The following is a 14,791-nucleotide window of genomic DNA, read 5'->3' as shown; positions in this document are numbered from 1 at the left end:
ACTGTTTATAAATATATGTATAACTGTAAGAAATCTAAGATGTGTCGAATAAATGATGTTGTTTGCTGTCTTGCTAGCTAAGTGTCTAGATGTCAAGACTAAACTTCTTGGTTACAGCAGAGACATTCCAGCCTGAGTACCAGTTGCTTTAGCTAACAATTCCTTGCACTCCTTGTCATTGCCAAAGAGCCTGACCTTTCTGCCATATTCAAACATCAACATTCTATCATTAATGAACTCAAGGAGAACAGAGGAGTTGATCCTGATTCGATAACAGTCACAGTGATCATCCAATAACAACAATTACCCAAATATTGGCATTCAATCACTTTCTCTCCACAGAACACGTTGGTATCCATTTTTTTGTTTATCCAGACTAAACCAGTCTGTCAAAAGATTCTAGCTCTAAATTCTCTAAATACATACTGCAAACCACATAACCTATTTGCTTTGATTTTAAGCCTCAAAATACAACAACTTGTCTTGCTAACAGCTATTTTCAAGGCTCAACATGTTGTCATGGAAAATATTAATGTTATTTTCAACAACCAACTCTGCCTTAAATCCAACTGCATATCGAATGTTGAGATTGCCGAAAGGCCAGTCTCTTGCAATGACATGGTGTGGCAAGGAGTGGAATGTTAGCTAAAAGACTGGTACCCAGACTAGAGACATTCAGTTTCCTCCTGGATGAAGATCCCCGTTGCCTAAATAATTTTGTGTGTAAAAATAAAACATTGAAATTTTCCCCCTTGTGTGCATTTCCGATAATACCGAATACCCTGGGATGGAACAGAAACTTTGATGGTAGGAAAATTTAGATACCGCCCAACCCAAGCATGCATGCCTACATACCTGGCCTCAGAGCATTTTGTATTATTCTGTACGTAAATCCATGACACTCAATTTAGTATGATATGTTATGTTTGGTATAGTTACAGAAGACGGTCACTTAAGGAAAGAACTAAATGAGGGTGGTTGGATCGGGGTGGTTTGTCACGGCTTTTGGAAGGAGCGGACCAAGGTGAAGCGTTGTGAGCGTACATTTCCTTTATTAATCCAAATGACGCCAAACAAAACAATAAGCACTACAAAAACAAACCGTGAAGCTCACCATCAAAGTGCTCTAAACAAAGCCAGCCTCCCACAAACACAGGTGGGAAAAACGGTACCTAAGTATGGTTCCCAATCAGAGACAACGATAGACAGCTGTCCCTGATTGAGAACCATACCCGGCCAACCACAAAGAAATAGAAGACATAGAAACCAAAATAGAGACATAAAAAGGATCTCTAAGGTCAGGGCGTGACATGGTTGCCAAAGATTGCGAGTTTGAATCATCACGCACAATTTTAGCATTTTAGCTAATTAGCAACTTTTGAACTACTTGCTACTTAGCAAGTTAGCTAACCCGGCCCCTAACCTTAACCCTTTAACCTAACTCTGAAACTTAACCATAACCCCGAACCCCTAGCCTAGCTAAATTTAGCGAGGTAGCTAACGTTAGCCACCTAGCTAGAATTTTTAACATATCATATGCTTTGTATATTGGTAACATATTGTACGTTTTGCTATTTCATAAATTGAAATTTAATTGAAATTCGTAACGTATACAAAATGGGTGAATGACATCCGCAAATGAATACATACCATAAGAAATGTAACATCATACTAAATGGAGTGTCTAGGATTTCCGTTCAGAATAATACGAAATGCTCTGAGACCAGGTTGGTCTGTTAACAAGCCTTTAGTTGTCTTTCATTTGGTTCAAATTACATGTTTACAGTGCAATATGTTGATTTGAGTAAATTAATGAAGATGGTGGTGTCTTTGTGATAAAAGTGCATCCTCTGAGGCCAGTGACTCAAACTCATTACCATTGCGACCTACTTCAAATAAAACTCAAAGCAATATGGTGTGTCTTTGACAAAATCTCTCTCCCCACTTCAAAGGCATCAGTTCATTTGAGTAATTACCTTATTTTGGGATTATGAGTGCTTTCGGGTTGGTGGCATAGGAACAATACTCTCTCCAAGTAAACGATCACAAGACACCTAAAATCAGAGAGAGAGAGAGTGAGAAAGTGGCAGAGAGAGAGAGAGAAGAATTGAGGCTTGCAGATTTGCAGGTTCTAGGAAAACAAACAAACAAAAAAAGCTGTGATTTTATGCGGAACGTGTTGTTAGGGGGGGAGAGGCTGCTCTCATTGGTTTGGAATGGAATCTAATTTCTCACTGCTTTGATCCTGTGTGAGGGCAAAGAGTTCTTAGGACTACAGATTGGGGGGGGGGGGTAACAGTATGGGGAGGGGGAGGCTCAAGGATGAGTCGGCGTTATAGAAAAGTAAGTCCTTTTTTTTGTGTTACTTTTGCGACACCGGATAAAAATAGTGCCAGAATGGAAGCATCCTACTTCAAAGGCAGCGATGTAATAAGTAATTTATACCGTACATATATTAAAAGGCTACAGCTGATGGTAGAAGTGGATCTTTAAGTGGAGCTTTGTTCTGTGTGATGGAGAGCCGAGTCAGCACATCTTAACCCGTTTCCCAGCTGTCTTTGTAATGAAACATACAAGGATAGAAAGGGAGATGATAGTGATATTATTGCTCAAGTCTGGTTTTCCGATGTGCTTTGCAGCTGAGCTTAAGTCTTGGTTCTTGCCTCCCTCCTGCTGTTCCACATTGCCATGTTCTGGGCTAATCTGTACATCAGCAGCGAGACACACACAGGACAGTAGGAGGGATGTGGGTTTGCTGCTGAGGTGGCTGCTGTGTTGTTTGTGCTGCAGGATTTAGCAAACACTCCAAAACCATCTGTGTTTCTGTTGGGTTGAGGAGGGGTAGCTAGGATAATGAGGGAGGGAGGAGGTTGACGGGTGAGGTTAACTTGTTGTGACGCCGGTGTCATGTCATCTCGTATATCGTAGCACACATATATCACCATATCACATTGTGGTGGATCATTTCACCCATTTGCTCGAATGAAATTGAACAACTGAGCCGACATTGAAATCACACAATAGAGTTGTCTGATGAGAACAAAGTTGGATTTCCATTTCAATTTGGACATGGAGATGCCACTACTGCCTGTTGTTAAGGGACCACATGCTCCTGAGTGTTTGTGAAACTGTTTGTGGTTGTGAGATCACAGGGACAGGCAGTCTGAAGGGACTGGCCGGTGCTGTGTGTATAATAGTGGCCTGGTGGTGCCTGTGGTGATGACTGGCCGGTGCAGTGTGTATAATAGTGGCCTGGTGGTGCCTGTGGTGATGACTGGCCGGTGCAGTGTGTATAATAGTGGCCTGGTGGTGCCTGTGGTGATGACTGGCCGGTGCAGTGTGTATAATAGTGGCCTGGTGGTGCCTGTGGTGATGACTGGCCGGTGCAGTGTGTATAATAGTGGCCTGGTGGTGCCTGTGGTGATGACTGGCCGGTGCAGTGTGTATAATAGTGGCCTGGTGGTGCCTGTGGTGTTGACTGGCCGGTGCAGTGTGTATAATAGTGACCTGGTGGTGCCTGTGGTGATGACTGGCTGGTGCAGTGTGTATAATAGTGGCCTGGTGGTGCCTGTGGAGGAAACAATAGGATCAAATCAACAGCAATCCGAGGCCATGTTGGTTTAGACAGTTATAGAGAAGAGCCACACAGAGATTAATAAGTGCATGAGATGGAGGCAATGGGAAGTTGTGGGACAAAAATAATTTGGTGGTTGGGGGCCATTTATCTTCCAACATTTTACCTTTTAAATGGTGCAGAATCCCACCTTGAGTGTGTTGAAAATCATTTGTGAAAAAAAGTGTGGTTTCATGTGAACAATGGTGCCAGGGCATGGGGCTACTGGGGCTGTGAATGTGCTGAGGATGCAGCACAGAGCCATTCCAGTCACAGGGAGTGATGACACAAAGAGGCCCGTGACAAAATGGAGTCAGGCCGATTGGAGACAGTTATTTTCAGACCACGCTGAATGTTGTTGCTTGAAAAGGCCTTGGCCCAGGAGAGAGAGGGGGGGGGGGCAGTGAGGGATAGAAAGGAGCTTTTATGGAGCCCCCATATCTGGATGCTATACCTAACAGGGGCATTGAGTGGCACATAGGTCTAAGGCACTGCATGTCAGCGCAAGCGGCGTCACTACAGTCCCTGGTTCGTTTCCAGGCTGTATCACATCCAGCCGTGATTGGAGTCCCATAGTGAGGCGTACAATTGGCCCAGCGTCGTCCGAGTTTGGCCGGGGTAAGCTCTCATTGTAAATAAGAATTTGTTCTTAACTGACTTGTCTAGTTAAATAAAGGTTAAATATAAAATGTAAACATATCAGGTAATAGAAATAAAAAGTACTGTACTACTTGGTACAAAAATACTTAGTTTAATATGCACCTCAAATGTAAATTAATGCTATTTATGGTGCACATCAAAGTGATCAGCAATCAAAATAGCATCATAATCAGATGCTCATAATGTAATGCCAGGCGCGTTAGTGTGATGTCTCTTCAAGTGACATTTTGTGAAGTAATCTTTGTCGACTTGTCACATTAGAGCTGGCTTGTGCTCACTCTCTCTTTCTTGCCCCTTGATGTCAGCGTTTGGAGCCGTGTTAAACGTGACAAAGAGGACAGAGGCGAGGAGCTCTGGTTTCTTTTGGTCCTCTAGTTTTGTAGTTTTGTTTTGCTGTGTGATGTAGGAGGACACTGATATGATACATCTCTGCAAATGTCACAGCTAGACCTGCTGTGTGTAGACAGCCTCAGCAGGAGTCAGCGAGGAGGAGAGTGGGGGGGGGGGGCAGCGGCCCTGTTGTGTGTTTGCTTCCCAACACATTATGTGACTCAGAGGACAGGGACGCTAACAGCAGAGGATAAGGCTTGAAACAGCGATAACGGCTCCAAATGAGCCACAATGAAAGCCTGTGCCAAACATCCACACTGGAATAGGGAATGAGGGCTGTTCTGATACTCTGTGGCAGGAACCGATGTCATCCTCCAATCTTCCATTCAGAAAACCTTTCTATTTTATGTTGATGTTCTGAATGCCTGTTGTCGACAGGAGAGGAGGATGAATCCTCATCATTAGAGAGAGATTTGCCCTCTGTCGCCGTCCAGCCACTCTACTCTCTGGCTTCTCAGTACTGTACTATATGTGCCCGTCCCCTCCACTGCCCGTTCCAATGTTCTGCTAGCCTATTTGCTTTGAAGAGTGCTGTGTGGCAGCAAGCTAGTGATGCAATGGTTATCTTCCACTCCGGGACTTTGAAGCAGGCATATATTATTCAGCAAAAGCAGCCCACTTTTTTAAAAACATTTTTTTTTTTTTTTTTTTTTTTTTTTTTTTTTTAACTACGCATGACAAGACCTGACATGAAGTCAAAATCACCCGGCCTCTATACAAGGACACGTTTGCCAAAGCAGCCGTGGATGTTGGATCTGCCGACTTGCTCAGAGGCAAAGTGGGTGGTGGTGCTCATGTTATTAGTGAGAGTATTCACACGAGCTGGGAGTTCTTTGCCTTGTACTGACAGTTGGAGGGCCTTGGTGACACCATTCCATCACACCACAACAAGGTGTAGGGTTGATATATGTGTCTGTGATCTTGATGAGCTGCATCAAAACATGCTAATCTAAAAGGACACCATGGATGTGTGGGAGGGAATCAGCCTTCAATTCTCCATTGCTGTGTTGGACATAAGTAGGAAAACAGAATATATTAAATATGTTAAATAAAATGCTGTAATTGACTGAAATCAGAAAATTGAGCAATAATTATTTTTGAGAAATGGTAGCCTTGAATAAATGTACTTTGCTTACAAATTGTCTTTATTGAAGAATGAGTATTTTCTGGAATTTCTAGGCCACAATTGATCATATATTTTTGATCATTCTCAAAACACATTTATTAATGTAATCTCCTTTGTTATCTCCTTGAAATGTCCTAATAAGCACGTTTATGTCCCATTTCACAAGTTAAATACTTGTGGTTCGTGGACATAGTTCCTTTTACAAACCAAATATTTGATGGCCTAAAATAGGATGTGAGGAAAGGATTTGGCATGAAAAAATAAATAAACATAAGGCTACCCCTTGGATTTTCTGTTGGGGTCAACCATTCTGCTTTAACCAAATGTTGAACTCTAGTGTTACTGCAGGGCTTAATCATGCAAACCAATGTTATTTTCTCAGTGCCATCTGGTTTGGATGCAAAATAGATAAAAAGGAGGTAGATGCCCCATGACTATGGCAAAATAAAGACAATTCTGCACAATCGATGGCACAAATAATCCTAATGAAAACTCATAGGCTTTCACTATTTATTTCTCAAGGTCAAAGTCAAACGCAGGAGTTCTTATTTCAAGGCAAATAAAATACCGTACATGATGGTTCATTTAAAAGCCTGTATAGGACATCAAAGTTGACCTCCTTTCAGTGTGCTGTTATTAAAGAGCAAGGTTATCAGAGCGATTGAAGGAATTGAAAGCCCTGCAATACTTCTCCATTTTCTATATCTCTTTCTTTCTCAATTGTTTCTCTCATCTTTCATTATCGTTATTTTATCGCTCAGCTGTCAATGGAATTGACAGTCTCCACTTGAACATATGAATACGGGTAGAGATTGACAGTACTGGTAGAGATTGACAGTACTGGTAGAGATTGACAGTACTGGTAGAGATTGACAGTGTGTCTAAAAGAGCATTGTATTGACATGGAGACGAGGTTGTGTAATTTCTAGCACTTCTTCATGTTCAAAGAGGATGCCACCTATTGTCCTCGTGTAATTTACAATACCAGTGTGCATAGTAACACCCGCCCTCCTTCTTCTCTGTGTGTGTGTGTGTGTGTGTGTGTGTGTGTGTGTGTGTGTTTGTGTGTGTGTGTGCTCCCCAGGTCGTCCCCTACCTCCCACACCTTCGTCCAGCCTGCTACCCCCTGCCCCACCTCCACCCACTGGCCCTCCCCATCCTGCCCCCCCAGCCATCAGGGAGTGCCAAGTGCCCCTGCTGGACAGTGGCTCCCCCCACGTCATGCTGGACCCCCCTCCTGACGATGAATTCTCCCCCAATTCTTACCTACTCCGGGCCTGCGCACCTCCACCCCAGCCCCCCTCTGCGGGTAAGACCATCCCCAGCCAATGTAAAGTATCATTTAATACGCCATCTACCATGGCATATCTCTCTGTCTTTATTCACTGTGGTTCAAGGATAGATACAGATCTCTGAATAGTTTAGATTTAGTTTTAAACCCAAAAGTAAGCGCATAGTAAACGATTCTGCCATATCGTTGAAGGTGAAGGACATTCTACAACGATCATTTGTAATGTTAAAATCATAATGAACCTCAGTCCTTTTTTAAGAAATTACTCACTCGCTTCAGGTAGAAAATCAAATGTATATGCTAAGATTGAATTCATTGATATACTGCAATTCCAAATATTTTTCACACAGCAAAGAAAGTAGTCATTATGAATTTACAATTATTTGCTCTTATGCCACCCAAAGTCATACAAATAGGAAAGAGTTTTGAAAGCAGCTCCTTTGAATCAGAGCATATTATTTCCATATTAATAACTACCATTCCATAGTAAATTATGAATCCCTTATCATTCACTTAGTTTCTACCTGTGCTTGTGAGATTGGTTGCATATGCAATTAGGAACACACTTAGGGTTTATATTTCCACTCTTCTCTGTGGTTTATTGGATAAAATGAGGAAGGTTTGTTGGTGTACATTAGTATTTAAAGAAAATACATGCATTTTAATTGGCTAAGAATATATTTTTATAAAATGGAAGATGTGTGTTAATTTTCAGTTCAAAAAAAGCAAACTGGTGAATTTATCAATGCTTTGGAAATGGATAAATATCACAATGGATAAATTGTGGTTTAAAAAGTATTATTAAATTGAAGTAGTATTACATAGAATTATTGAATTGAGTCTGAAATGCAAAAATATGCTTGAAAGATGTTGAATTGAGGGAAGTTGTGGAGTTTAAATTCATTTCATTGAGTTCAATCTGTGAAACTGCCCCCCCCCCCCACTGTGAATGTCTATCAAAAAACAATATTAAAAAGCATTAGTCATTAGGAATGATGTAGAAATAGGCCCACTTAATTCATTTTTGTATTTTCTGCCCGTAATTGCTTTGCCTTTTTCTGCGCTAGCATGAACAAGCAAGAAAATTGTGCGTCTTTGAGTGTGCTTTTGTTCCAAACACCGTGAATGCAGCTGTTACTTTCTAATCACGTCAGTATTCAGAATGAGAGTTCCTAGGTGACTGAATTCTCCTCAGTGGGTGAGAATGGTGGAAGGAAAGGATTTGAGACGATTACTGCGATGTCAAACAGAGACTCTGCTTGTAGCCGGAGATACAGAGAGGGCTTTGTCTGGGTTTCCGATGGTTTCTCTCATTCTTTTATGTTTTTTTTGACTGTACGTTCGACACTAAAGATATAATACGTGTATATTTAATGTCTTCTAAAATGTGGCTAGGAAGCACAGCTTTTGGCTTTTGTGGTTTCATGTTGAATAGTTCTGTCTTACATTTTCCCTTGATGAAATTGTGTACTGTAGGCTATGTATTTTTCTTGCCAGTGCACTTGTTTGTAGTTAATGAATGGTCCAAAAATAGCACATTTTTACATGGTATTGTTTATATTTTTAGTGTTGCAAAACTGCTCGGTCTACACGGAAATATGACATTTTTGAAATGCACTCAGTGTGACGTTGTAGCCTACGTTTGAATTTCAGCACAGATCCTAAAAAGAATACGCATTGTTATAGCTCATTGGTCACGTTGGCTTTACATATATATTTCAAACCCACTGCGTCTGTGTACCACAAAGTAATAGTACATTATGGTCTAATACACGTAAGAATATTACATTAACCAAATGATCCTGTTTATAGTGCCGATTAGTAGGTAACAGATCACTTTTGTGTCCAAAGTTCATAGTCACTATAGCGACAGGCTATATATAGACCTTCTCCTTGAAATGGGTCTGTCCTTTTCCTAAGTTGTCTTCTGATCCACATCATCCCATTGCCTTTGAGTTGAAAGGCCACTGACTCCCATTGTTGGGGTCATGTGTTTTCTGCTGTGAATAGACTGAGGTGACACCTCACTAACACAGAGAGAAAAATATATATTCTCTGTGCTGGGTCATTCTGGCTCTTTCTGAACCCCCAATGCTCCATGTGAAGTCCATTCCCTCTGAGGAGCCAATCAGGAAAGCTACTCTGAGCAATACCTGCCAATAACCCAAATAATCATAGAATCAAGTCAACATACTAACGCATGATGGGAAATAGGGGAATAAATCTGTAAAAGAGACCTCCTTCCCCTTCTATGGATCTAAATCAGTAAGTGTTATATCAATATCATAAACGAAAATCGGATTTTGCAAAATCAGTTGGAACCATTTTTTAGCTGAAACAAGGTCTAGTCTTAATTCGATTAGTCTGTCCTTTAATCAGCCATAAATCTTTATGAAAACCATGGGGGGGGGGGGGGGACGGGTTCAGAATTCGAGAGGAATGTGATTATAGCCAATTTCAATCAACTTTACATCAGGGCTGAAATTGGTTTACTTTTCAAAGGAGCCACATCAATCATGGCGAAGCACCCTTATCAAATAGGTTAGTGAAAAGTTTAGTCCTCTTAAGACAGATATGGTTCTTATTGATTGGGGAATCCACAGTTGGATTTTCATTATGGTAGCTTATAGGTCTTGTTTTCAACAGATACTACTATGTCTATGATATTCCTATGAATTATTGTGTTCGATAATGTATTGCTGCATGGCCTTCTGCTCTTCCAGAGGCTGTGTTTCTGGAGATTTGAGTCTTAGTGTAACATTTCTCCATGCTGCGTTTGCGTTAGGCCTAAATGTGGAAAATAATCAGCACAGAAAGACAGAGTAGTTTAGTAAACAGTAAAATGCAGCAGCTAGAGGTTGCTAGCAATTTGGTGAAAATACTGTATGTGCCATTTTTCAGTGCTCATGCTGCTTAAGAGCCGACATGTTGCTCAAGAGCCGACATGTTGCTCTGGCAGTATTCTAGTGCAACATGTGTGCGTTACTCTTAAAATGTGCTGTACTGCATATTACCGAGTATTGCATCTCTCACTGTTCACCTAACATGTACCACATCAACAGGGAGTAACTAAGAAGACTTTGAAAAAGAAAACAGTCACCCTATGGACTAGGATGTAAACCTTTTGTTTTTACACAGTACTTGTTATGATGAATTTTTCAATTTGATTTTCACCGATTTTAATCCATTTAGAAAAGTGCATCATTACTGTATTTGGTGTACATACCGTAATCATTATTGTTTGCATTATAAAAACAATGGATACAAAACTAGAGGGAAGGACGAGTTATTTCATAGAAGTAGTCACGAATGTTATGTATTATGTTTTTAAAGTTCAAATATGTGTTTAGAGATAAAATAATGCAAATGTTTCTGTATTTTATTGATTTGACCATGGCACTTTAAAGGGGCAGTCCGCAGTTACTTCATTCATATTCAGACTTATAAATGAATGATATATACCCAGTGATTCATCATGAATATAACATATATAAATGCCTCATGAGCTTAGTTGAACTGTTGTATCCCAACAGATCCCAAAATATAAGCTTGCTTTACTCGATTGTTTATAAACAACACATGTAAACAAACATAGTTTTAACCATGTTTGGAGGTTATACAATCATTTGGATATCATGGATGGTCAGTCCTTGTATCCATAGGTCTGTTTATGAATTTTAGTGGTTACATTTCTCCAGCCCCGTCCCCCAGCTTTTACTCATCACGTGCATGCAGTTAATGAACCATCTTTGCAAGAAATCAAATCTATCAAAGTCAGTCAGGCGGTTAAAAGACCCATAGAATGATTTTTCCACGGAAGTGTCAATACTTGTAGGTATGACAAAGTGGTATGTCTACGACATGAAATAGCATATCACCAGCATCTCATCCTTATGGAAGTTGATGGCCTGGTGCTGCTGTATAAAATGCTTTGATATTACTCTCTGCTTCTCACCTCGTCCTGTTTGGAGTCAGAACAGAAGTGATATTTTTTTTGGGACTAAACACAATTAACCCAGATTGCTAGACAGGTAGGCACATGTATCAACACTGTCGACATTGTGCCCTCATGTTCTCCATGGAAGGAACGTGGGAGTATTTTTAGCTCTAAGAGGTATCACAGATCTAAAGCGCTTTTTAGATTTCCTTGTCATCTCCTCCTTTGTCAAGTGTGCTTTTCCTTGTTTTCCCCTCCATTGTTTGGGTAGCTGGATAGAATAAGTCATGTTTTAATTGCCTGTTGTTTTCCACTCTGGCATCTCTTTCCCTGTTTCTGATAATGAATCCTGATATCGTTTTTGATTGAGGTTCCTGCATGTGGAGCACACACAGTTCACATACTGTATTCTGTAATCGGATACCATGGTTCTCTACAAAGCATTCTGATGCGCTGTTTTGTAACGCCTGCACACCTCGTCGTTTCGTGCTCGTCTGTACTTTTCGAGTACAATCACCTCTCAAAGGGAAACGTTTTCACCAACAACCACCAAGAAGCTGAATGATGAAACAGATAATGAACCGTTTTTTTCCCCTTCATATTGCAATGCTTTGTATTCTCCAAGGTTACATTTCAGTTGGCTTTCCTGCCCGTGTGCCTTATTCAGTTATCGACTGATTCCCTTATTATTATGACCACTCGGTCATCAGTCCCCTCTACTCCTCTAGCCTCATTGGGATAACAAAATATGCAGTTTAAATCACTGTGTGTTGAAGTTGGCTGACTGTTGATTTTTGCGTTTCCTGCTCCTAAATTCTACATTATATTATTGTAACGGCTTTTTCATTCCCATGATCATATTTGTATGCATAATATGCCTTCCATATTGTGGCAGCGTTGCATCTCTCCAAACAAATGCTAAACATTGCCTTCAAACGTATAGTCTGCCCCTGAAGCCTCCACTCTCAGCCTTGCTTGTGGCGTATCCCTAGTGCCGGCTGTGCGTAATTGGTATGCATTGTTAGTCTCCTGCTAATTTTTGCTCTAACCCATGCTACAGCATTAGCACCTTGTGTACGCTCCATCTTCCTTCCTGAGGCCGTCACATTCTCAGGTGTCATGGGGGGAGAAGTGAGGTGTCGATGGCATCAGCTCTGTAAGTGTGCCTGCTGGGGCCTGTCTCTCCACACACTCTCTGGGAAGGTTTAGCCAGAACTGGATGTGAGCAGTGGCAGACGCAGTAGCTACTCCTGGAACGACCCAGGCTCTTAGCGCACTAATGCTACCAATGCATTATTCATCTGTTGTTTTTTTTCCCCCTCTTGTGGTGTATTTCCGGTGTCTATGCGTTTTTGGATGTAGAAAAACATTCCAGCAGGGAAATCAGTCGAGGTTTGTGTGGTGTTTTGAATGTTTGATCACTCCATTCTCTATGCCACTTTGTTACCAAAGGAAAGTTCATTTGTCTGGTCTTAAATTTTGTGTTAATAAATTGTATGCCACAGATCTCTCTGGTGATGAATGTAATTTCATAGCATTGGGGTACTTGATTTGGAGGGGTTTCAAGTTGAACATGCAGTAGTCTCTTCTCCTTGTCTGTTGCTGCTGGACAGTTATTATTGTCTAATTAGTGGAGATGAGTGACCGAGGCAGAGAAATAGTGTGCTCTGAATATTTCAAAACAACCTCTGTCTCATCTCCCCCCTCTTCTCTCCATCAGTATGTCACTGTATTTCATTTGCACTAACGCACTGCAATCTTGCTTTTTAATTAAATCCCCAAGAAAGAAAAAGATCAAGGGGACAGGGCTAAGTAGTGCACTCCGAAACTGAGCTGTCCTTCGGCAGTTCCAGATCCTCAGCTCTTTAGAAGAGTAGGGGTATGATCCACGGCTTCTCAAACACGGCCGCTCACTGATCTGACTTGGTGTGGTGTTGCTGCGGTTCTGTTTTGCCACCCATCCTATCGCCCTGGAAACGCCCAACAGAAGTGTCAACATAAAGTTTATTCACTGAACAGAAGTCCCTGGAAAAAAAATGAATTCAACTGCTTCTGCTAATCCTGCCATTCTCTATTATGATATGATGTACTAGCAGTGAAAGAAAATGAAGTCTGGACACCCTCAGCTGAATTCTGGGTCTTGCATATCCATAACACCGTTCTTATCAATTTGCAGCCGAAGCCAAATGTTAACCCATTCAGCTTGGCAGGCGTCCACCACTCGTTGAGGCGTTGAGAGCTGTCATGAGTACACTGACCTTTGGGCCTGTTTCAATTAAGACATTTGCACCTGTCTTTGGTTTGTGTGAAGAGATAGATAGGTTGAACTAGCAAAAGAGTGGAAGACAGAAAAATGCCCCCTTTCCAATCATGCCACCTCATTTATTTTTAAGCAGGCTGAGTCACAGTAAAAATCACAATTTCTATTACCTTGCGCTGTCTTGAGGCTTCTCCTGCCCTGTTTAGATTGTGTCTTTTATCATTCCAAATTGACATTTTATGCTTTTACTCGTATTGTTTTTCCCAAGGTTCCCACCGCTCATGTTGGGCAATTTATTTTAATCCTTGTCATTCTAGCCCGTAGCCTGCGAATCTGAGCTGCAGTAATTTCAACATCGCCATGCACCACCAACAACAACAAGCGGACCCGGGAAGCTGTGCTGTGCTTCCATTTCGCCCTGCGTTGCCTCTGAACTGTAATTGCTTTTAGATTTTTTATTTTTTATTCCCTCTCAGCTTTCTGTCTCTTTTCTCTACATGAGTCTTTGATAGCTGAGGTGGCTATAAAACCCATTCTACACCTGGGTCATTATCTACAGCAATTGTTATTTTGCCTGGACTCCTAAACATTGGAGGAACAAATAGGCATGTAAGACCATTTCATGTGTTTGTGTGTTTTCCTCCTTTCCCATACTGTTTTTTTTAAAGAGAGTTGGAGCAGATTTTCAAGTTCAAACAGAGATTTTTCTAGTTTAAACTGAGTTTTGTAGCAAATTGGATTGAGCTGTCATCCAGTTTTTTGTTGTTGTTGTTGTTTGGGAATGATTCCAAAACAACAACCATCATATAGTAGCTTATTTGACATGGGCTCTCGTCCCTGTGTTTTTGTTGAGTTGTCTTTTGCGCACTGTAGGTTTGCACAGTACGTTATAGGAGCTTATGATGCAGGATGAGATCTAAAGCTACAGAACAAAGTTTTAGTCATGCTCATATGGATGTTGCTGCAGCTTGGCTGATACCAATTTTACTTGGATAAATCTTGCCATAAATCATGTTTTTTAATGAAAACATTTTTTAAATGTTTTATAATTTAGCATTTTTTTGTTGTTCTTGTTGTGTAATACATATTTCTTACAATAAATATAATATATTTTTTTCTGATTCCATATAAAGAAAACAGTCACGCTCTCAATTTCCATTTCTGTCACTCTGTAGCGAGGAGCTGCCTTGCTGACAGAAAAGCAATTAACCTTTGTAGAAGTTTGTTCATTCTATATCCATGAAGTGGGTAATTACCAACATGGCTGCCTGTTATTAAGTTTGTACCCTCATTTGCTAATTTCTAGTTTGCGCCTCTCTTGCTCCTCATAGGACTTTGTTTGGAATTGGAATGAATGTCTTCCAGGCAGAAAGAGAAAAGGCATAATTCTCTGGGGATAAGTTGTGTGAGTGCACTTGTTCTGCCTGGCTGATGATGTTGCTTTCAGTTCATGTGTATGTATGTGTGTGTGATCATGTGTGTGCTGTGTTAGGCACCCCTCCACTCTGCTGTGA

General features: G+C 41.0%; 1 protein-coding gene across 1 annotated transcript in view; it reads left to right on the top strand.

Moving 5' to 3' along the window:
* LOC135548735 (teneurin-2-like) overlaps nucleotides 1–14,791 on the top strand; it is a 217,506-nt gene that overhangs the window by 139,842 nt on the left and 62,873 nt on the right. Inside the window, exon 5 of the mRNA XM_064978616.1 lies at nucleotides 6,874–7,098. Coding sequence (XP_064834688.1) covers nucleotides 6,874–7,098 — 225 coding nt within the window. The remainder of the gene's footprint in view (nucleotides 1–6,873; nucleotides 7,099–14,791) is intronic.

This window comes from Oncorhynchus masou, chromosome 11 (assembly GCF_036934945.1).
Source record: "Oncorhynchus masou masou isolate Uvic2021 chromosome 11, UVic_Omas_1.1, whole genome shotgun sequence".
Taxonomy (NCBI): Eukaryota; Metazoa; Chordata; class Actinopteri; order Salmoniformes; family Salmonidae; genus Oncorhynchus; species Oncorhynchus masou.
This window is presented reverse-complemented; position numbering and strand designations above follow the sequence as displayed.